This window comes from Pelophylax lessonae (genome assembly GCF_965119305.1).
Source record: "Pelophylax lessonae genome assembly, chromosome: 1".
Lineage (NCBI taxonomy): Eukaryota > Metazoa > Chordata > Amphibia > Anura > Ranidae > Pelophylax > Pelophylax lessonae.
This window is the reverse complement of record NC_138768.1, coordinates 288,981,682-289,005,418: the sequence shown is the minus strand read 5'-3', so window position 1 is coordinate 289,005,418 and position 23,737 is coordinate 288,981,682. Positions and strand designations below refer to the sequence as shown.

Below are 23,737 nucleotides of genomic sequence, written 5' to 3'. Positions count from 1 at the left end.
CTATGGATAAAAGAAGACCTTCCTGGTGGAGACCCCCATCCCAACCTGAGTGAAGCAGTGAAACCACATCAATGGCTCGGCAAATTTGGTCTGTACCTTGTCTGCACGGAATGAAACCCACCTGATCTTTGTGTATATATTGCGAAATGAAGGAAGATAACCTGTTGGCCAAAATTTTGGTCATAATCTTCAGGTCATTGTTGATGAGGGAGATTGGACGGTAACTACCCACCTCACTGTCATCCTTCCCGGGTTTGGGAATCACAGATATAAAAGCTGAGTTAAGTGTGGAATCCAAGTGTGGTGTATTACGAAGGTCGTTGAAGAAGCGAGCCATATAGGGTGAAAGAATAGAGGAAAAGGCTTTATAATAAGGGACAGAGAAGCCATCCGGACCCGGTGCGGAGCCCCCCTTTAAATTTTTAATGACCAGTTCAATCTCTTCAGTGGAGAAAGACGCCTCCATAATGGAGCTGTGATGGTCCTTTAGTTTCGGTAAAGGGGCAGAGTCTAGAAAAGCAGTGAGGTGGGCAAGGGGAGGGGAAGTGCACGAACTGTAAAGAGTGCTGTAGTACTTATGGAATTCCGCCACAATTTTCGGGGGTTACGGGAATTTGTACCATCGGAAAGGCGAACGGCAGGTGGGGTATGCAGACGTGGTCTAGGAGTTAAACCCAAGGCCAAAAGAGATCCCATTTTATCCCGTTGGGAGTAAAATCTAGTACCCTGCCATCTAATATGTTTGTCCGCCCTAGCTGTCAGAGCAAGATTAAGTGCAGTCCTGGCTGCGTCTATTTGGGTCGTCGAGACAGATTGTGGTCGTTGTTTATGTTGTTTTGAGAGATTGAGGAATTCCTGTTCTAGTCGGTCAATGTCAGCTTGTCTGGCCCGCTTAAGTTGGGCAGAGATTTGCATTATCTTACCCCGAATCGTGGCTTTATGGGCCGCCCAGAGAGTCGACGGGGAGATATCCCCTATATCATTAAGCAAAAAGTATTCTTTGATGTGCGCTTCAATTTCCTGAGTTTTTACTGGGTCACTCAAAAGAGATTCATTCAGTCTCCAATGATTGTGTGTGGCACGGGAGGTAGGCCTCTGAAGGAGAAGTGTCACCAAGGAATGGTCAGACTACGCCGTGTCCCTAATGTATGCTTTGCGTGCTAGAGGAACAAGAGAGGTTGGCAAGAGAATATGGTCTATTCTAGCAAAAGATTGATGTGGGTGTGAGAAGTGTGTGAAGTCCCTGAGTGAGGGGTTGAGTTCTCTCCAAACGTCCACTAGTCCATGACTATACAGCAATTTAGCAACTTTTAAGCTGCGTTTGGTAGGTCTCAGGAGTTGAGATCCAACCGGACGCTTTTTGTCCATGCCCATATCAAAGGCAATGTTGGAGTCCCCTCCCCAGATGACAGTGCCTTCAATAAGTGGGGACAGAGTGGAGAACATGGAGCTGAAGAATCTATCCTGGGCGACATTGGGAGCATAGTAAGAAACAAAGGAGTACATATGGTCGTCTATGGAGCCCTTGACTAGGATATAGCGGCCTTCGGGGTCTTGGTGAATCAGAGATGGGGCAAATTTACAGTGGCGAGAGAACAGAATCGCCACCCCCTTCGTTTTCCCCACAGCATTTGCCAGAAAGAAAACCGGGAATTTAGCATGGAGAAATTTCGGGCAATATTGTTTAGGAAAGTGTGTTTCTTGGAGCAATACGACATCCAGTTTTTGTGAGTGGTAATATTGAAGGGCCTTCCTCCTCTTAACAGGGGAGTTCAGGCCCTGCGTGTTATGGGTGCCTATTTGGAGGAGTGGGTGAGGATCTGTAGTGTTAGCCATGGAGAGAGTTGGTGAGGAACCAGAGCGAATATAAGGCACTTACCCCAGTCTCGAGAGTAGTCAGAGTACGGAGCAGCACCTCCAGGATATGGATGACCTCAGGGAGTTCTAGGCAGCATGAAAGACCTCCAGGGCAACTGAAAGTATATAGAAAAGTGAGAAAAAAAGAAAAGGAAGAAGGAAGGAAGAGGTGGACAGAGAAGAAGATATCCATTCGAAGGGTGCGAGGCAAAGTCCCGCAACTCCCGAAGGGATAAAAAATTAAATCCCTCGCAAAATCGCGAGGCGATACCATTCAAGAAGACGCAAATGTACCTAGTCTTCGAGATAGGTAAGGCACTGGATCTCTGATCCGGCCGCAGCGCCTACATAATACAGAAAGTAAACAGTGTTGCACAGTGGATGCCAGCATGCATAAAGGTAGGTAGAATGAATGCAAGACATGTATAAATAAGTGCTCAGTAGCAAACCAAGGCATAAGATAAAGCCATGTAAATATTTGTGGGGAAAGCTGGATATTACCATGTAGGGGGCCAGCTGAAAAAAAAAAAAAAAAATACCCCGGGGAGGGGGGGGGGGGAGGTTGGACGGGGAAGAGGAATGGAAGGCAGGTGAGTGAGGGAGGGGAGAGGGATCTCAGAAAGTTCCAGGGAGAAGCAGTACAATTGGGTTTATGAAATAGGGATGGGGTTTAAGGCCAAAAGAAAAGACAATAACAACACGAAAGGAAAGTCACTTGACAAAGTCAATATGAGTGTAGGGCGACCTGAGCAGGCAGGGGGGGTAGAAAAAAATCACCTCCCGCAACCAGAACACCTGCTCAGGACCAGGTACAGATGTTCAAAATCAACCTGGAAAAAAAAAAAAAAAAGATAGGAGACATCATATGAAAAAATTGTTCATCCAGGGTGCTTGGAATCTTTAGATCTCTTGTGTTTAGGCTTCTGCCATAGAGGTGCCACAGGGCTGGTAGGAATTTGGCGTTTGGTGGAGCTTGCAGGCGGGTCCAGTGGAGGTGGAGAGGCAGGAGCTTGTGCAAGAAGATGGAGTTCCAGAAGAAGCTTTTCACCATCAGCAAAGTTGGAAAATGTATAGTATTTGTTCTTGAAGGAGAATTTCAAATTGAAAGGGAAAAGCCACCAGTATTTTATCTCCTTTTGAGTGAGAACAGTGAGCAGTGGTTTGAGAGATCTGCGCTTTTGAATAGTAAACGGTGACAGGTCAGCAAAGATTTGTATAGGATGATCTTGAAAGGAGAGCTGAGCAGTGGCTCTGGCCTTTTTCATCACCTCTTCTTTGACTGAAAAGTAGTGAGGTTTAACTACAATGTCCCTAGGAAGACCATCAGAGCGAGGAGGGCCTAGAGCTCTGTGTGCTCTATCAAGCTCCAGCTTGTGAGTGGGAATGTCAGGTAGCAGCATTTTGATGACAGCATGGACAGTATCAACAGTCTCAGTGTAAGATTCTGGCAGACCTCTGATCCTGAAATTATATCTCCTTGTCCTGTTCTCTAAATCGTCTATTTTGGAAAGTGCTGAGTCCAATTGGGAGTGTAACTCCTGGATCCAATCAGTATTTTGATTGATCCGGGTCACTGAAACATCCACTTTGGATTCGATAGCCTCAATTCTGTTACCTAGATGTGCAAGATCAGCTTTGATGTCTGTGGTGATTCTGGCAGCTGTGATAGAGAGGCCCCTGTCTAACATTTCAGAGAATTTTTGCATCATGGAGTTAGGGTCAAAAGGCACTTCTGTGGAGTGAGATTGTGGAGGGTCTCTGGCCTGGAACAAGGCTGTACCTGACTCCATGGGGGACATTATCAGTTCATCCAGTGTCTGGCCGATGAGGGATTCTGTAGATGCAGGGGAAGCTTGGGAGTCCAGGATGGTAAAGGGGGGGGGGGTCCCCGGGGGCTGTGTGTGGAACTGAGATAGGGGGGAGGGCTGAGGAGATCCGAACTGCAGATCAGATGGGCAGCCTGGCTGAGGTGCGGCCGCCATCTTGGATTTGTAGGCCCGAAAATGAAAGAGGCAGATTATGTTGAAAACTGCCTAAAGTGGAGCAATAATGGTACCTGGAGGGTCTGTAGGCTCTCCTCACACACCCCAGATGGTTTGCCGGCGTCCGGGTGTAAGGGGGAGGCAGGATGGCGCTTGATGCAGATTCTAGGCCCGAGAAGGAGAGCTCCTAATTTCCTGCCTCGCAGCCCCAATCCTGGCAATAGTGGTACCTGGAGGGTCTGTGGGGTAACCCCTATCACCCCAGATGGAGTGCTGGTGTCCAGGTGTAAGGGGGAGGCAGGATGGCGCTCGATGCAGATTCTAGGCCCGAGAAACAAGAGTTCCCGATTTCCTGCCTCGCAGCCCCAATCCTGGCAATAGTGGTACCTGGAGGGTCTGTGGGGTCACCCCTATCACCCCAGATGGAGTGCTGGTGTCCAGGTGTAAGGGGTAAGCAGGATGACGGGAGATGCAGTTTCTAGGCCCAAAACGGAGCGAGCCCGATTCCGATCCTCACAACCCCAATATGGGAAATAGTGGTACGTGGGGGTTCCTTGGGGTCTCCTCTATCTCCCCAGATAAGGTGCTGGTGTCCAGCTATGATGGGCAGGCAGGATGGCGTGCGATGCGGCCGGATCTTGGCAGAGCTTGTGGCTATGCAGCCATACCCGAAGCCCCGCCTCCCAGAGTCATCTTTTATACATTTTTATATATTTATTGCTACGGATATATAATGAATTTCTATTGAACATTGCCTGAGACTATTTAATATATTCATGTGATGATTATTTTTTGGAGAACTTATTCACTTTAAGAACCTTATATGCACCTTATGTGAGCACTATCTCTAATTTATTTGATCACTAGTAATTTTAGTACTATTGCAATTGGCTTAACATCTAATTTAATGATCACTTATACCACTGTTTTACTATTTATTTTTTCTGGTTTTAGATTATTTATTGTTAATTTGGAGTGTTACATGTTACTATAAACTTACCAGCACCCATCATTATTTCCAGTGATCACCTACACAGATTATCACTTATAGACCACCTGGTCACATAAATTATTTACTAATTAACTTATTATTTAATTCGGATCACCCTTACATAGTGATTACCAATAACACTTGAATTTATTTTTATTTATTATTTCTAACTTATACACATTTGCACTTGATATACTTTTGACACTTTTTATCTAACTCCCAATTTTATATCTAACATATATTGATCTACCTACAGACTCATACAGATATTTATATCCCTTACCCACTTGTATCATAAATATTTTTTGGCAGCGCCAATTACCTCCACACCCACTCAGGGTCAAAGTTTGCCTCAATGATGATGTATAGGAGGCGGACCGAACATCGCATATGTTCGCCTGCAGCGGCGGACGCGAACAAGCGATGTTCGCCGGGAACTGTCCGCCGGCAAACAGTCCGGTACATCTCTAGCCACCAACGGAACATGGCATTCTTTCTTCTACTGGTCACCAATTTAGGGAGGCATTCTTACTCTTACTGACCACCCACATAAGAGATCATTCTTACTTCCACTGACCAGCGGTGTAAAGTGGCATTCTTGCTCACACTAACAGTGCAAGGGAACATTCTTTGTCCTGCTGGCACCAGTGTAAGGCAACATATCAAACAGAATTTGTTATGGTTATAAATAATATGTGCTGTACCTCTGGCTGGCCTAAGCCACATGACCATGCTAGTTAGAGTGTGGTCCATTGGTATTTTTGTGTACTGGGGCCCTGTGAGTTATATGTAGTTACACCTCTGTAAAACTTAATAAAGATCCATGAACCATATTAGAAGGAAGATCCTGGATGGAGGATCTGTACTTTTGCTGGCCAATACAGTTGATTTACCCCTTTGGAAGTGGAGTGTGGCACTATAAGTGAAATCATGACAAGGCTTAGATGCAATGCAGATGCTTGTGCAAACTTTCCAAAGTTTTCATATATTAATTTAAAATTGTTTCTAAAACCATTATTGGGCTTAGTAAAAAAAAAAAGTCATTGTCATATAAGCCACTCACAATCTATCTTGTACTTGACTGGCCTCAAAAACTAAAATCTGATTGGATGTCATGCATTATTGCAGAGGGAGATGTCTCCCTGAAAATGACATGCAGTTCACTAGATTTTCACTTTACAATTTGCACTTGACACACCCATTCTCTCTTCTTTCTGAAAACAGGGAAGGATGGACCAGGTCAACCTACTATGGGTAGACTTTACCAATTCAATCCTCCCCTAAGTATAGTGCTAGTAGTTGTATTGGGAAGGGGGAAGGGGGAAGACTGTCTATTCATGGCCAGCAACCCCAAGACAATGTTATTGGTGGTGTATATATGTATATACAGTATGTGCAATTCTGTACTTCCTTTTGTTGTTTAATTATATCTAATGATAGTTACCTCTTACACAAGCAACATGTGAAAGGATTACTTTTACTAACAAGCTGCTTAACATTTACAGATAAAAAGGACTCCAGAACTAAAGTCAAAACTGATTCCTTTTGGTGTTTACAGGTATTTATAATTTTTATATAATAACTTAATAATGTCTAGTAGAAAAGAAGTCCCAACACAAGCTTCAGCACCACCATGATAAAACCAAGCAGCTTACCAGCCAAGGTAGACCTTTAAATTATAGAGTGGTCACAAAGTGCCTCACAGTTGTTAAACCCAAAGACTTCTATTCACTCCACCATCAATTTGAGACTGGATTTGAACCCAGGACCTCTGTCAGGCAATGTCTCTTCTTGTTGCTCTTCCTATGAAATTCCTGATTTAAGCCATGTCTCTTCGCTTCCTGTTTGCCAGAATATTGTGCTCTCTTCAGCCAGTATCTTGCTCTAGTCTTCCCTGCTGTCATCCATATTTGCTACCACTAGTTATCGACCCTTGGCTTGTTCCTCGACTATGTATCTGCCTGATTCCAACCTGTAACTTCTTGTTACTGACCCTTGGCTTGTTTACTGACTGCACTTATGTTTGATCCTTATCTGCTTATTTTCTACTGGACCCTGGCTTGCTCACCTCCTGGTGGGGTAATCCTGAGAACCGTGACCTGTTATTAACATGCAGCAAAATCCACCTCCACCATCAGGGGCTCTGATGAGCACCGGTTAGTACTTAGACTCCGCACCCCAGGTGAGCCCATGTCATCTGCCAGTTTGACTGCCTATGCACCTATTCTGCTGGTCGGTGGTAGTCCCGCTACTGCTATAGCAACTGGCCTTTGAGCCTGACCCCTAGTTGTGACAATTAAAACTAGCTGGCATCTCAAATTCCAGTGATTATGGACAGGGGCCAGAAAAGCTGTGCCTTTAAACTGAATCACCATGGGCTCCACATACCATCCTCACAAAACATTAGCGGGAAATACTAATGCAGGTGTATCAGGCTATTCCTCATAAAAGCAGAAAAGCTCCCATAGTGTAGTAAATTATTTAAATATACAAACTTTATCTAGTAACACACTCACACGTATAACAGATAAAAAAGCACTTGTATGAAACCAACAAGATGACTGCAGCATCCAGCATGCTGACATCATACGCCACAAGTCCCGCCCAAAGCATTTTCGTCACAAGCTGATGTCATCAGGGCACGATGAATGGATGGCAGCATGCTATAAATACCAGATAAACCCGATATTGGCCTGCATTCCACACACCAGAAATGAAAGAGGCATCAGTAATAACAACCGATGCACTCCAAAGCCCAGAAGCTGAACAAGCCAGGATCAAGGAAAACAACATATATTAAAATAAAATAACAAAATGTGTTCCGGATACTGGAGGCAGAAGGGGGCACCCTCCAGGAAACCAAGCACCCTCCATCCACCGGAAAAACAAACTCCTTAGGAACTGTTTAAATCACTTGTCTAATATAGCACCATCTTATATATAATTTAAAAATTACATGCCAATACAATTAACTTTATTAAACATACCCAGAGTACAAATATGATAGGTATAATAAAATATATAATGAATTATATTACAAGAAAGAGGCAATTTGGGAGTCAAAATAATTCAAAAACCAATATTATAAAAATACTTTAAAATGTTGCATGCTTATGGAACATCGCCAAACTACTGTACTTAAAAATCTCCATAGGCAATGCTTTTTATGCCTTTACAAAGGGTACCAGTTTAGAGATATGCAGGAGGTCTGGTGCTAGAATTATTGGTCTTGCTAGAACATTTGCAGCAATACCCCACATATGTGGTGCAAACAATCTTTACACATGCATTCACAATTGAGCAGAAGAATAGGGAGGCGGGGGGTGCTTTAAAATATTTTAATTCTTCTTCTTTTTTTTTTTTTTTTCTTTTACACCGACTCTTTTATTTTGATCAAATTTATTGCTATCACAAGGGATAAACAACATCCTATGTGATAGCATGGGCAGTGACAGGGACTTTTTACTGGGGTCTAATAGACCCCAGATCTTTCCCCTACCAAAATTGTATTGATCCAATGCTTTCACAGGCCGGTAACAGCCTGTTTATATTAGCCAAAACCAGAAGTGGCAAAATACTTGTCGCTTCCGTTTCTTTTTGACAATAAAGATGATCGGGGACATTACGGTTCTTGGTTATATCTATAGTCAGCTGGGAGAGCCTGGGAAGGTGGCGGGAGGGACCCCTTCTGCCGCCTGTAAAAGCAATCCAGCAGCTAAATAGCGGCTAGCATCATTTTTACATTAAAGCCTGCAGCATGTCTTGTGATTTACTGTACATACAATTTCTACACGGTGCAACCAGACAGGTAACATGAAGTTTTTGATTAAGCACTTCATCTTCCTGATTTAACATTTCAACTTCCTATGCCTTGTCTTGGCTCTCAGCATCCACAGTGGATAATAAATCAGCATTATAACCTCTGTATAGTGAATATAAAGTGACTCAGAAAGTAGTACAGCTGACACATAACAAAAACGGCTGATGGGGTTGAAAAATTAACCCTGTGGTAAATATTTTAATTGGTGTGGGTGTCCTCACTGGGGATATTTCCTCTAAATTTCTATTTTTATGGCACCACAGAAATGTATTTTAGAGTATGTATCATGAACAGTATAATACAAGTAGTTGTGTTCTAAATTAATTAATTTCTAGCTTACTTTTTTTAGTGAACAGGTTTTACAAATCAGTTTTATAATGTGTTATTAACAACATAGATAACACATTACATATCTTTACTGTAGTTAACAAATAAAAATTCAGGGCCATTGACATAAAAATGTGAACTTGTAAGAACATTACATCTTAAATTCAGGTAATTGTGGTCAGTTATTTCAGTCAGTAAATTGGATGTTCTAGTTAGTTTAGATATGGTTATGACCTTTCTCGCTATATAAGAAAATTATACTATTTGGTTTTCTGCTGGATTTAAAAGGTTAGTTGTGCAATTGACAATGATCCTAAGTACAGGTGACTCAAAAAGTCCAGATGCAGGATTTATCACTGGCATCACAGAAATTGTTAAAATCACTTGCTGACCGCAATAGGGATATATACGTTGTGGTTTTCAGTGGTTTACTGGGATTATGGCTGAAGACATCAGCAGCCATAACCCCGTATCGTTTTTTGCAGCCAGAGGTCAGGTTTCTCATGGTTTCCAAGTGGTTCATGAGCCGCTGGAATGGTTTCCGAAATGGCGGGAGGGGACGTCCCTCCCCCTCCTCCTCCGCTCGCTGGTGTTTCTCAGGCTTACCATTTCTTCTGTTTCAGTAAGGATCCAATGCTGTGGCCAAGTGCTTCCATAGACGATCAAAGAGGCTAGGCTGGAAGTAAATAATTATTTTTTTTTTCAAAGCGAATGATCATAAAACATTTTTTTTTAAACTTTTCCTTTTTTTTAAACTTTTACCATATCTTTATTAGAGTTTTCAGTAAATTGAACAAAATGAACAGAGTGTACATTTGTTATATCAAGTCAGATGTTCCGACTGGAGCATAATAGTCAAGAAACAATAAAATACAGTTCCAATGTAGTGTTGCTAAACTTAGAAAATGAGTAGGGGGGGGGGGGGGGTTGGGGGGAGGATAGGGGGTTCAGAGATAATAGAGGAAATAGATGAGGATGGGGAAGGTGAGGCACCAGCAAGGTAAATGATTATGTTGTATAGTATAGTATAAGGACAAATAGAAAAAAGAGGGGAAATAGTCACAGTACATTTTGGATGAGTAAACCAAGAAGTCCATTGTGCTGGAAATTTTTCCATTTTTACGTTTTTCTTAGCAACTAGTCTCTCCATCTCGCATTGAAGATTTAGATCTGCTACTGTACTGGAAATGGAAGGGGGTTCTGACTTTTTCCAGATGTTAGTAATGTTTAGTTTTGTCGCAAGAAATAAGAGTAGTATCACTACTCATGACCCTGGGGGAAATTTTTCTATCCCAAGATGTAATAGTGCTAGCGAAGGGTTTAGAGTGGATGGAGTTTTCACTGTCAAGGAGATCAGGGCAAATATCTGTCTCAAGTATGAGCTTATGGATCTGCAGAACCACAGGATGTGTGCTATGGTACCAGAACTACCACAGGAACCCAACAAGTAGTAGGATGTCCTGGGAAGAATTCAGAGAGATGGTAGGGTGTCAGGTACCATCTGTGAATGTTTTTTTTTAAGGATTCCCAATGATTGGAGCAGTGGGAGGCTATGTAGGTGAGTTTGAAGGCTCGTGTGCACATATCAGGGGTGATGTTCAAATTGAATTTCTCTACCCATTTTGTGAGGGTGGCAATTTTGAAATAAGGGCGATTATCACTAAAGGCTGAGTACATTGTGAAGATACCATGCTTGGGGTATAGAGAATGACTGTAAAATTTATGAAGGGGTTCAGGTAGGGAAATCACAGAAGGAATGTTAGATATTTTAATGAAGTAGAATATTCTCACATAGGTAAAGGCTTCATTCTCGGGTAGGTTATGTTCAGTTTTGAGATCACTGAATGTTTTTAGAGCACCTTTAGTGTAAAGGTCCGATAGATTACTAATTCTATACTCTTGCCAGTGTTGTATCCTAAGGTTAGACAGGTAGCCATACATGTGCATATGACTTAGTAGTTGGGGGAGGTGTCTTTGAAAGGCGCGATAATTAGGATCATAGAGGTGGCGTAGTGAGGGGGCCAATTTAATCCCTAGGTATGGGATAGACTGGGTGGACCAAGTGAAGGGAAAAGTCTCTTTCAGAAGGAGTTATTATCTATTTGTGAGGTTTAAGGGGAGGATCAGGGATTTAGAGGTATTAAGTTTGTAGAAGGAAGCTGAGCCAAACTGGTTAAGGATGTCGTGGATTGCTGCAATGGAACGGATTGGATCAGTAACCATAAGTATGACATCATCAGCAAAGAGTCTTATTTTGTGTTCTATGCCATTATATTTAATGTTAGAGGTGGTGAGGTAACTGGCACTACCTATAGGTGTATATAAAATGTGAATATCATAGTAAATTGTAAATTATGCAGAGGTTAAAACATGTATGAATACTCCAGACGAACCTCATAAATAATATAAAGTGCAATAGTGTAAACAGTATATGAGTGAAACGGTCACACAAAGGAATATATGTATCAAAAAAACATATGTGAAGTGTTCCGTGGTAAGGGTGATCAAATAAAGTGAAGATACTAGCCTATAAGCTATTTATTATTCACCAAGAAAAAGTAAAAAGTGGCTGAAACAAATCCATTTATCTAAGCCAAGGATGGTAGAAGGATATAACAGTGTGAGTGATTCCAATATAAGTGAATATGGAATATGGAAAATAGAAGTGTAGGTGATTCCAGAAAAAATGGAATAGCTTGCCAGAAAGAAGTGATAGGTGCAAAGAGGTCTTAGAATGGACCAGTGAAATAAATAATGACCACAATAATATTTATAGTGGTGAATAAGTAATTTCAACAAAAGGTGCTATAGTGCAAAAGGTCCTGATTAGCAAAAGTCAATCATAAGGACCCGTGAACAAAATTAGTGAGCAAAAAAAATTTTTTTGACCAAAGAAATAATAATAATAATGGTAATCTTTATCCAAGCTCTACAACAAATGATAGGTGAAAAAGTCCTTAAAGTTTGTAAAAAATTAAAGTATCAGACTCCGTGGGTGATTCTTGAGGTGCTCCAGGTGTCTAAGTGTCGGGTGAGGAAACAGTGCTCCCCCCTTCCAATATCTCCCGCACTCACCGGAAATCGGCACCCCTGCAGGGGTAACCAGCGTGTAAGTAGTAAGTAAGCCCTCCAATGAGTGGTGGTCCTATTTTCCGATCTCTCCAGTATTCGATCCTTAATCCTCTTATCCCATATATATTATGTACAGAGCGGTCTCAAGTATAGTGCATATCCATCAAAAGACATATCCGTGGTCACATACAGGAGAAAAGAGCCTCATATAGTGATGTACTATTAAAATGTATTCCTTTATTTAAACATATAAGCATAGTACTCACATTTAATAATGGTAAAACGAGCGACAAGGTGTTAGGGACCGCAAGACCCTCTTTCGCGGTGACTTCCGGGACGCTGTCTTAGCCAACCGCCGGATCTGCGTTCCAGTAATGCGGAAATTACATAGTAAAGCGTAACTACGTCATTTCTGCATTACTGGAACGCAGATCCGGCGGTTGGCTAAGACAGCATCCCGGAAGTCACTGCGAAAGAGGGTCCCTAACACCTTGTCGCTCGTTTTACCATTATTAAATGTGAGTACTATGCTTATATGTTTAAATAAAGGAATACATTTTAATAGTACATCACTATATGAGGCTCTTTTCTCCTGTATGTGACCCCGGATATGTCTTTTGATGGATATGCACTATACTTGAGACCGCTCTGTACATAATGAGAGTTACTTCAGAGCAGCATCATAGCCGTGTCCTGTGGTATTGCACAGCTCAGCTGGGGAACTAACTCAGGGAATCATTCCTCTCAGTCAGAGGAACAGGCAACACCCTGAGAGACGTAGCAACCGGAATTCTTCTCTGCTGCTTACAAAAGTGAGTTTTTGACCATCTGGACAGCCTCCATTATCAATACAGAAGCTGCCCGGCTTGTGTCTTTTCCTTTTATGAAGAGCACTTAATGGCTAAAATAAATACTTTTCACCAAAAGCAAAGTTTTTTATTTATTCTTTATTATTATTTTTTTAATTTTTTCTTTTCATTATTTTCAACCACTATTTACATTTATATCCACTATTTTTCATAGTTACCAATTACCCTTTTCTGACAAGAATCAATATGGATTCCACCAGTACAGCTAATTTATATGATTAGCCTGTAAGTAATTTACCTTAACTTATTACCAAATTCCCATTCATTCTCACAAGAACTTATTTTCACAATAATTTTTTTCATCATTTACATATTACCCATAGAAGCAGCAATAGTTCCTGATGCGAACTAAGAACCCGAGGGAATAACCTTTCACACATGGATCAGACAAAAAAATGATGTATGTAACAAAAGCACCTTGCACAAATTCTGTTTTGGTTTGGTATAGGTGCTTTTAAATTAACGACTTATTGTTGTTTCAGACATGGTGACTTATCCTTGAAAAAGGTATTAATACTTATGTAGCCAAAACGCGTAGGATAATTTTCTGGATTTTTCCTCTGAAAAAGTTCCAAGCCTGACACACATGCATTGAAACATAAGAGACAAATGTTCAAAAAGTCACCTATTTCATCTTGTCACTTAACCTCTAATTTCTTCACTTCTCCACCAATGGGTCTTTAATAGGGTTGAGCGGACACCTAGATGTCCGTGTTCGACGGGTTCGGCCGAACTTTAAAAAAAAGTCCGGGTCCGTGTCCCGGACTTTTACCGAACTTTTCCCGGACACCGAACCCCATTGAAGTCAATGGGGACCCGAACTTTAAGGCACTAAAATGGCTCTAAAACACCAAAGGAAAGGGCTAGAGTGCTGCAAATGGCAGCAAAACGTAATTAAGAGCATGGCAAGTGCTCTGCAAACAAATGTGGATAGGGAAATAACTTAAAACAACAAAAAAAAACAGAAAAATAAAACAATGTTCTTCTTCATCTCTGAAGGACGAGGCCCATATGGAGTAGGAGGGAGGTTGAGGTGGTGGTGGATGTGGCGGTGACATAGGCGTGCGCACAGGGTGTGCTGGGTGTGCCTGGGCACACCCTAATCACCTAGGGCACATAGCATTGCCAGTGAGGAGATGGGAAAGATCTCCCTGGGACCTGCTCTGCTCTATTTCTCCTTGCCTACAGGTACATGGCCCCGATACATTACTCTCCCTGCTGGCAAACACATGCATGTGTATTTCAACTTTGGGGTGCACACCTTAATGCAATAGGCTGCGCACACCTATGGGCGGTGTAGGTGGAAGCGGCGGTGGAGGAGGACCAGGGCCGGATTAACAGCATCATGGGCTTGGTGCTGAGGATTTTGAAGGGCCTTAAGGGCCGTGCCTTGCCATGCACCCAGAGGAGGAAGGGTGCAGCCATGCATGCCTAATTCAACATGGGATGCTGTCTCTGAAGCCCATAAACACATCCATGCATCGCCAACTGTCCCTCCTTGTCCGGCCTTCACGCTGTGTGGGGAGGTTCTGAGGGTGCTGCCTGGGGAAGCGAGCATAGAAGCCAGACTTCTGTGTTTACAAGTGACAGAAGAGCGGTAACAGTGAATATGGCCAACCCGGGGCCTATATAAAAGGTAGGGGCCTGGAGCTGCAGCTCCAATAGCCCCTACATTAATCTGGCCCTGAGGAGGAGGACGAGGTAGCCAACACTGCTTCTTTTCAAAAATTTTAAATGAGGGTACACCCCAAAAGAGTGAGAAAGAGCAAAAATGGAACAATGGGTGGGTAAGGTCGGTATCCATTGCTATTCTGCATAAGGTACGGAAAAGTCCCGTGGGATCCATGCCTGGTTCATTTTAATGAACGTGAGCTTGTCCACATTGTCTCTGGACAGGCGGCTGCGCTTGTCTGTTATAACGCCCCCAGCCGTGCTAAATACCCGTTCAGATAATACACTGGCTGCAGGGCACGCCAGCACCTCCAAGGCGTAAAGGGCAAGCTCAGGCCATGTGCCCAATTTGGAGACCCAGAAGTTGAAGGGGGCAGACCCGTCATTCACTACATGTAGGCGTGTGCACACATACTGCTCCACCATGTTGGTAAAATGCTGCCTCCTGCTAAGACGTTCCATCTGAGCTGCTGGTGCTGCTGTTTGTTGTGGCGTGCTGACAAAGCTTTTCCACATTTCGGCCATGCTAACCCTGCCTTCTGAGGTGCTGGCGGTGCCCTGGTTGCGTTGGCGACCTCCTCCTCCTCCTCCTCTGCCTTGTGCTTCCACTGTGGCCCCGCTGTCAGATGGGAATGCCAGCAGCATGGCGTCTACCAGCGTGCGCTTGTACTCGCGCATCTTGCGATCGCGCTCCAGTGAGTGAATTAAGGACGGTACGTTGTCCTTGTAACGGGGATCCAGCAGCGTGGCCACCCAGTAATCAGCACAAGTTAGAATGTGGGCAACTCGGCGGTCGTTGTGGAGACACTGCAGCATGTAATCGCTCATGTGTGCCAGGCTGCCCAGAGGCAACGAAAGGCTGTCCTCTGTGGGAGGTGTATCGTCCGTGTCCTCTGTATCCCCCCAGCCACGCACCAGTGATGGCCATGAGCTGGCCTGGGTGCCACCCTGCTGTGAACATGGTTCCATCTCCTCCTCCAGCTCCTCCTCCTCCTCATCCTCCTCATCCTCCAGAACTGTGCCCCTGCTGGACAATTGCGTCCCTGGCGTTTGCGTGTGCAGGAACCCACCCTCGGAGCCCCTTGCGAATGACTGCCCTGAAAGCCTTGGAAATGTTACCTCTTCATCCTCCTCCTCCTCCTCATCCTGTGCCACATCCTCTTCCATCATCGCCCGAATTGTTTTTTCAAGGAGGCATAGAAGTGGGATAGTTAAGCTGAGAACGGCGTCATTGCCACTGGCCATGTTGGTGGAGTACTCAAAACAGCGCAACAAGGCACACAGGTCTCGCATGGAGGCCCAGTTAAATTAAATAGCGGAATAGAAAATATGATCCAAAAAAAGTGTATGTATATCACACGTACACAACCACACTGGGCCCCAATTACTATTGTTTGTACCCCTAAAAGGCTAGATGAGGAGTAGGGGGAGTATGGAACAGGCAGCACCCTCAAACCTTCAGAAGTATGAGATGAACCCCAACAACTTGGAAAGGTGGATCTCTCTCACACGTACCAACACAGACTATCCCCCAATTTAACTGATCCCCAAAGGTTTTTGATTAAATAGCGGAATAGAAAATATGATCCAAAAAAAGTGTATGTATATCACACGTACACAACCACACTAGGCCCCAATTACTATTGTTTGTACCCCTAAAAGGCTAGATGAGGAGTAGGGGGGGTATGGAACAGGCAGCACCCTCAAACCTTCAGAAGTATGAGATGAACCCCAACAACTTGGAAAGGTGGATCTCTCTCACACGTACCAACACAGACTATCCCCCAATTTAACTGATCCCCAAAGGTTTTTGATTAAATAGCGGAATAGAAAATATGATCCAAAAAAAGTGTATGTATATCACACGTACACAACCACACTAGGCCCCAATTACTATTGTTTGTACCCCTAAAAGGCTAGATGAGGAGTAGGGGGGGTATGGAACAGGCAGCACCCTCAAACCTTCAGAAGTATGAGATGAACCCCAACAACTTGGAAAGGTGGATCTCTCTCACACGTACCAACACAGACTATCCCCCAATTTAACTGATCCCCAAAGGTTTTTGATTAAATAGCGGAATAGAAAATATGATCCAAAAAAAGTGTATGTATATCACACGTACACAACCACACTGGGCCCCAATTACTATTGTTTGTACCCCTAAAAGGCTAGGAGTAGGGGGAGTATGGAACAGGCAGCACCCTCAAACCTTCAGAAGTATGAGATGAACCCCAACAACTTGGAAAGGTGGATCTCTCTCACACGTACCAACACAGACTATCCCCCAATTTAACTGATCCCCAAAGGTTTTTGATTAAATAGCGGAATAGAAAATATGATCCAAAAAAAGTGTATGTATATCACACGTACACAACCACACTAGGCCCCAATTACTATTGTTTGTACCCCTAAAAGGCTAGATGAGGAGTAGGGGGAGTATGGAACAGGCAGCACCCTCAAACCTTCAGAAGTATGAGATGAACCCCAACAACTTGGAAAGGTGGATCTCTCTCACACGTACCAACACAGACTATCCCCCAATTTAACTGATCCCCAAAGGTTTTTGATTAAATAGCGGAATAGAAAATATGATCCAAAAAAAGTGTATGTATATCACACGTACACAACCACACTAGGCCCCAATTACTATTGTTTGTACCCCTAAAAGGCTAGATGAGGAGTAGGGGGAGTATGGAACAGGCAGCACCCTCAAACCTTCAGAAGTATGAGATGAACCCCAACAACTTGGAAAGGTGGATCTCTCTCACACGTACCAACACAGACTATCCCCCAATTTAACTGATCCCCAAAGGTTTTTGATTAAATAGCGGAATAGAAAATATGATCCAAAAAAAGTGTATGTATATCACACGTACACAACCACACTAGGCCCCAATTACTATTGTTTGTACCCCTAAAAGGCTAGATGAGGAGTAGGGGGGGTATGGAACAGGCAGCACCCTCAAACCTTCAGAAGTATGAGATGAACCCCAACAACTTGGAAAGGTGGATCTCTCTCACACGTACCAACACAGACTATCCCCCAATTTAACTGATCCCCAAAGGTTTTTGATTAAATAGCGGAATAGAAAATATGATCCAAAAAAAGTGTATGTATATCACACGTACACAACCACACTAGGCCCCAATTACTATTGTTTGTACCCCTAAAAGGCTAGATGAGGAGTAGGGGGAGTATGGAACAGGCAGCACCCTCAAATCTTCAGAAGTATGAGATTGTGTTCACTGTACCCCACAAAGATTGAGTTCACTGCACCCCACAATGATTGTGTTCACTGCACCCCACAAAGATTGTGTTCACTGCACCTCACAAAGATTGTGTTCACTGTACCCCCCAAAGATTGTGTTCACTGCACCCCACAAAGATTCTGTTCACTGTACCCCACAAAGATTGTGTTCACTGCACCCTAAAAGGATGTTGTTCACTGCACCCCACAAAGATTGTGTTCACTGCACCCTAAAAGGATGTTGTTCACTGCACCCCAAAAAGATTGTGTTCACTGTACCCCCCCAAAGATTGTGTTCACTGCACCCCACAAAGATTGTGTTCACTGCACCCCAAAAAGATTGTGTTCACTGTACCCCCCAAAGATTGTGTTCACTGCACCCCAAAAAGATTGTGTTCACTGTACCCCCCAAAGATTGTGTTCACTGCACCCCACAAAGATTCTGTTCACTGTACCCCACAAAGATTGTGTTCACTGCACCCCAAAAAGATTGTGTTCACTGTACCCCCCCAAAGATTGTGTTCACTGCACCCCACAAAGATTCTGTTCACTGCACCCCACAAAGGATTTTGTTCACTGCACCCCAAAAAGATTGTGTTCACTGCACCCCAAAAAGGATTTTGATCACTGCACCCCAAAAAGGATGTTGTTCACTGCACCCCAAAAATGATTTTGTTCACTCCACCCCAAAAAGATTGTGTTCACTGCACCCCACAAAGATTGTGTTCACTGCACCCCAAAAAGATTGTGTTCACTGTACCCCCCAAAGATTGTGTTCACTGCACCCCACAAAGATTCTGTTCACTGTACCCCACAAAGATTGTGTTCACTGCACCCCAAAAAGATTGTGTTCACTGCACCCCAAAAAGGATGTTGTTCACTGCACCCCAAAAAGGATGTTGTTCACTCCACCCCAAAAAGATTGTGTTCACTGCACCCCACAAAGATTGTGTTCACTGCACCCCAAAAAGATTGTGTTCACTGCACCCCAAAAATGATTTTGTTCACTGCACCCCAAAAAGGATTTTGTTCACTGCACCCCAAAAAGGATGTTGTTCACTCCACCCCAAAAAGATTGTGTTCACTGCACCCCAAAAAGATTGTGTTCACTGCACCCCACAAAGGATTTTGTTCACTGCACCCCAAAAAGATTGTGTTCACTGCACCCCAAAAAGGATGTTGTTCACTGCACCCCAAAAAGGATTTTGTTCACTGCACCCCAAAAAGATTGTGTTCACTGCACCCCACAAAGGATTTTGTTCACTGCACCCCACAAAGATTGTGTTCACTGCACACCAAAAAGGATTGTGTTCACTGCACCCCAAAAAGATTTTGTTCACTGCACCCCAAAAAGATTGTGTTCACTGCAGCCCAAAAAGATTGTGTTCACTGCAGCCCAAAAAGATTGTGTTCACTGCAGCCCAAAAAGATTGTGTTCACTGCAGCCCAAAAAGATTGTGTTCACTGCAGCTCACACACAGAAAAATGGATGTGGATCACTGACACCTGCCTATCTCCAATCCCACACCACACAGCAATATCGATTGTAGTTTGTAGAACACAGTTTCCCTAAAATTCAGCAGACTCTGTCCCTAACAGGATTGAGAAGAGATCGTAGATCAGGATTGAGTGCAGATTCACCCCACCCCCCACACAGGAATATCGATTGTAGTTTGTAGAAGACACTGACCCTATAATTCAGCAGACTCTATCCCTAAAATGCCTACAACTCGCCCTGCCTAAACACTCCGACCTGTCCCTCAATTCTATCCGGACACAAATGGTTTTTTCCTGCCTATCTTTCCCTAATCAGCAGCCAGCACATTGATGTGTGCTCTGTCCCTTAGCTAAGCAGCAGAATGACGCTGCTGCGGCGGCTGCCTCGAACTTATAAAGACTTGGTCACATGCTTCAGACGGCCAATCACAGCTACTAAGACATTTGCAGGCATGGCTGGGATGGCTTAAGGCACACCAGTTAAACGATTGTTGATTGGCTGTTGAAAGCCCGCCATGAAAAGAGCGCCAAAGCATGCAAAACCCGGAAATAAAACGACCGAACACGGATTTTTACCCGAACATACAGTAAAGTGTCCGTGTCCGTGTTCGGGTAAAAAAAATCCAATTATTCGGTACGAACACGAATAATACAGTCCGTGTTCGCTCAACACTAGTCTTTAACCCACATATGACAAATCTGTCTATTGCCCTGTAAAACTTTGAGAAATAAATTGTTGAAATTCTACCTATATGCTATACTACTTTGTACACTCTTGCCCTTAAAGTCCAATACAACTTGGTTTGAGGCACCAAACCCTAATAATACTTTAAACTATTTATCTGCATAAATAATTTCTTTTCATGATTTGTTTTTCAGGCTTGGAGTACCAGAAGAGTGTGCAGGTATTGCCTCATTTTTATGCTCTGAAGATGCTTCTTACATCAATGGGGAAAATATTGCCATCACTGGTGGCATGCATGGTAGACTTTAAAGGGTAATTCCACTTTTGTGGGGGAAATAAATAGCAAATAAAGAAAAAACAATATAGCATATACAATTGCAACACAAATCATATTGTGATTGAATGTTATTAAAGTTACCTTTCCTTTTCAATCTGCAGCTGTTGTAATTTTATGAAAATGCAATGCAATATGGCTACCTGGAGCTGTTCTATACACAGAATGTGTACTGACCACACCCCAGAAACATCATTTCCTGCTTATGTGATTCGCTCACCAATTTTCCCAGAAGCCTGCACTAAGATACAAGTCAGATTTCAGGCATCCCCTGCAACAAAAATGTCATTTTTGGTGAGATACTGGCAATAGGAACACGTCTAAAGGGATGCAGGCCCAGCAGCTTCCCTCATTAGAGCTCTGCAGTTGCCACAGCTGATAGATAATTATGAAACCACTCCCATTTGACCCACTCAGCACAGAGGCATAAAGGAACAAACAGTGATGTCTTCAGAATAACAAAGGGTAGGAATCTGCAACAAAGTTTGTTAAAATTCTTGTAATGTACATAGATCACCCAGAGGGGAATGTTTTTTTCTCAACAAAAGTGGAGTTAAGCTTTACATCTTGTGTTTCAGGAAAAATGACAAACCGATACAAAATGTTATAATATGTGTTTGCCTGACCTATTAAAAAATAAATACCATATATATTGCATCATATTAAAAAAAAAAAAAGAAAAACATCAGTATTACATTTTGTTGAATCTTATAGATTTAGTATATTGTGGTAGAGAATTTGCTCAAATCTCCACTATTTCAAGCCAGGCCAGAACTCGGCTACACTGATATGTTTATCTTCTCATTGCAATTTGAGAGATTAGGTGTTCGTTCTCAAACATGCATAAAATATAGTCACACAACATTGAATGCATTGTTATAAAGTAAGGGAAAGCATATATATATATTTTTTTGCTCAGCTGTATGATGAAATGGTGACCTCTTGTGGAAAATATCTGAAATACAGGTTGAGTCGAAACAGCAAAAGAAAGTGTAATATTACTAAACATTTATAGCAGGTCCAGTAAGGTATTTTGGAAGCAGAGAGATGAAATTGGTAATCATTTAAAAAGGATAGATTATAGAAGATGAAATTTGATGTAGTAAATACTGTATGAATATATCCAAGTAAGTAATTAAAAAAAAAAAAAAAAAGGTTTTGAGCTTTTCGTAACTTAGCAAATTAAGGAATCTTTTTTTTTTTTCTTTAATTGGAACAGATATGTGACTTAAAATGCAAATTGTCTGTCAGTTATTCTCACCCTCTTTCTTCAGCACTTTGAGTTAGAGAACTTCAAATGCTCGGGGCTGTATATTTGTTCATAGTCAGGGATTTAAAGTAATTGGATCAGCGTAAAAGTCAAGTTTACAACCATTTTCACAAGTAGAGGTCAGCAGTGGTAGTCTTCAAGTTTAATTTTTTTTGGTAGTTACAATAATGGTACTAACAAAAACAATAATAAACCTTTGCACGTATCCAATAAATCCATTTAAGTGGTGTAGCTGCCCCTTTAAAAGTGCAATGCATCATACTATTAACAGAAATTATATCTACAGTATCTCACAAAAGTGAGTACATCCCTCACATTTTTGTAAATATTTTATTATACCTTTTCATGTGACAACACTGAAGAAATGAAACTTTGCTACAATGTAAAATAGTGAGTGTACAGCTTGTATAACAGTGTAAATTTGCTATCCCCTCAAAATAACTTAACACGCAGTCATTAATGTCTAAACCGCTGGAAACAAAAGTGAGTACACCCCTAAGATAAAATGTCCAAATTGGACCCAAAGTGTCAATATTTTGTGTGGCCACCATTATTTTCCAGCACTGTTTTAACCCTCTTGGGCTGGTGGATGTTAGAGACCTTGTGCTCCTCCACCTTCCGTTCAAGGATGCCCCTCAGATGCTCAATAGGGTTTTGGTCTGGAGACATGCTTGGCCAGTCCATCTCCTTTACCCTCAGCCTCTTTAGCAAGGTGGTTGTCTTGGAGGTGTGTGTTTGGGGTCATTATCATGTTGGAATACTGCCCAGTCTCCGAAGGGAGGGGGTAATGCTCTGCTTCATTATGTCACAGTACATGTTGGCATTCATAGTTCCCTCAATAAACTGTAGCTCCCCAATGTTGGCAGCACTCATGCAGCCCCAGACCATGACACTCACACCACCATGCTTGACTGTAGGCAAGACAGACTTTTCTTTGTACTTCCCGCCTAGTTGTCGCCACACACGCTTGACACCATCTGAACCAAATATGTTTATATTGGTCTAATCAGACAACAGGACATGGTTCCATTAATCCATGTCCTTAGTCTGCTTGTCTTCAGCAAACTGTTTGCAGGCTTTCTTGTGCATCATCTTTAGAAGAGGCTTCCTTTTAGGACGACAGCCATGCAGACCAATTTGATGCAGTTCGGGATGTGGTCTGACCACTGACAGGCTGACCCCCCACTCCTTTAACCTCTGCAGCAATGCTGGCAGCACTCATACAGCTATTTCCCAAAGACAACCTCTGGATATGATGCTGAGCATGTGCACTCAACTTCTTTGGTCAACCATGGCGAGGCCTGTTCTGAGTGGAACCTGTCCTGTTAAACCACAGTATGGTCTTGGCCACCGTGCTGCAGCTCAGTTTCAAGGTCTTAGCAATCTTCTTATAGCCTGTGTGTTGAGTTATTTTGAGGGGACAGCAAATTTACACTATTATACAAGCTGTACACTCACTACTTTACATTGTAACAAAGGGCCTAATTCACTGTACCACCATTTCGCCATCGCCGGAATTTTGGCGCTATGGCGAAGTTTAACGTATGAAATTGGTATTCACTGTACCGCCGGCGGACAATAACGCCTAGTGTTAGATTCACTAAGATGCTACAACATCAGGGCGAGACTTAAAAACAGTTCAGCTAAAAGCTCGACTACTTTTTTCTAAAACATTGTTTAACACCCCAAAAAAGCCCAAATCCCTGTGGAAGATGTGGGAGATCATTTGTAGATGAATGGATTTTTAAACTGTGTCAAAAAGTGACATATAAAGAGAGATTTCTTCAAAAGTGTAAAAAAAAGTTAAAATAGCTTCTGAAGTTCCGAGCTGCAAGAAGACAACGCCAACTACGCTGAAAAATGTACGTTTTTCAAAACGTTAGCATGCGGTATAATGTATTCCAAGGTAAAGTCTGCCGTATCGCCCATGTAAAATGGAATGAACTGGCGAACTTGGAAAACATGCAGGTTGTCACTGCACACAGTTCATACTTCTAGCAAGTGATTCATTAGTAAACACCATCACATTACAACTAGAATTGAGCGGACACCTGGATGTCCGTGTTTGGCGGGTTCGGCCGAACTTAAAAAAAAAGTCCGGGTCCGTGTCCCG

General features: G+C 42.7%; 1 protein-coding gene across 1 annotated transcript in view; it reads left to right on the top strand.

Moving 5' to 3' along the window:
- LOC309566161 (dehydrogenase/reductase SDR family member 4-like) overlaps window positions 1-20,329 on the top strand; it is a gene marked incomplete at its 3' end in the record, with an annotated part of 87,810 nt that extends 67,481 nt beyond the window's left edge. Inside the window, exons 7-8 of the mRNA XM_082271222.1 lie at window positions 6,336-6,388; window positions 20,215-20,329. Of these exons, the coding sequence (XP_082127348.1) occupies window positions 6,336-6,388; window positions 20,215-20,329 (168 nt within the window). The remainder of the gene's footprint in view (window positions 1-6,335; window positions 6,389-20,214) is intronic.
- Between the last annotated feature and the right edge of the window lie 3,408 nt (window positions 20,330-23,737).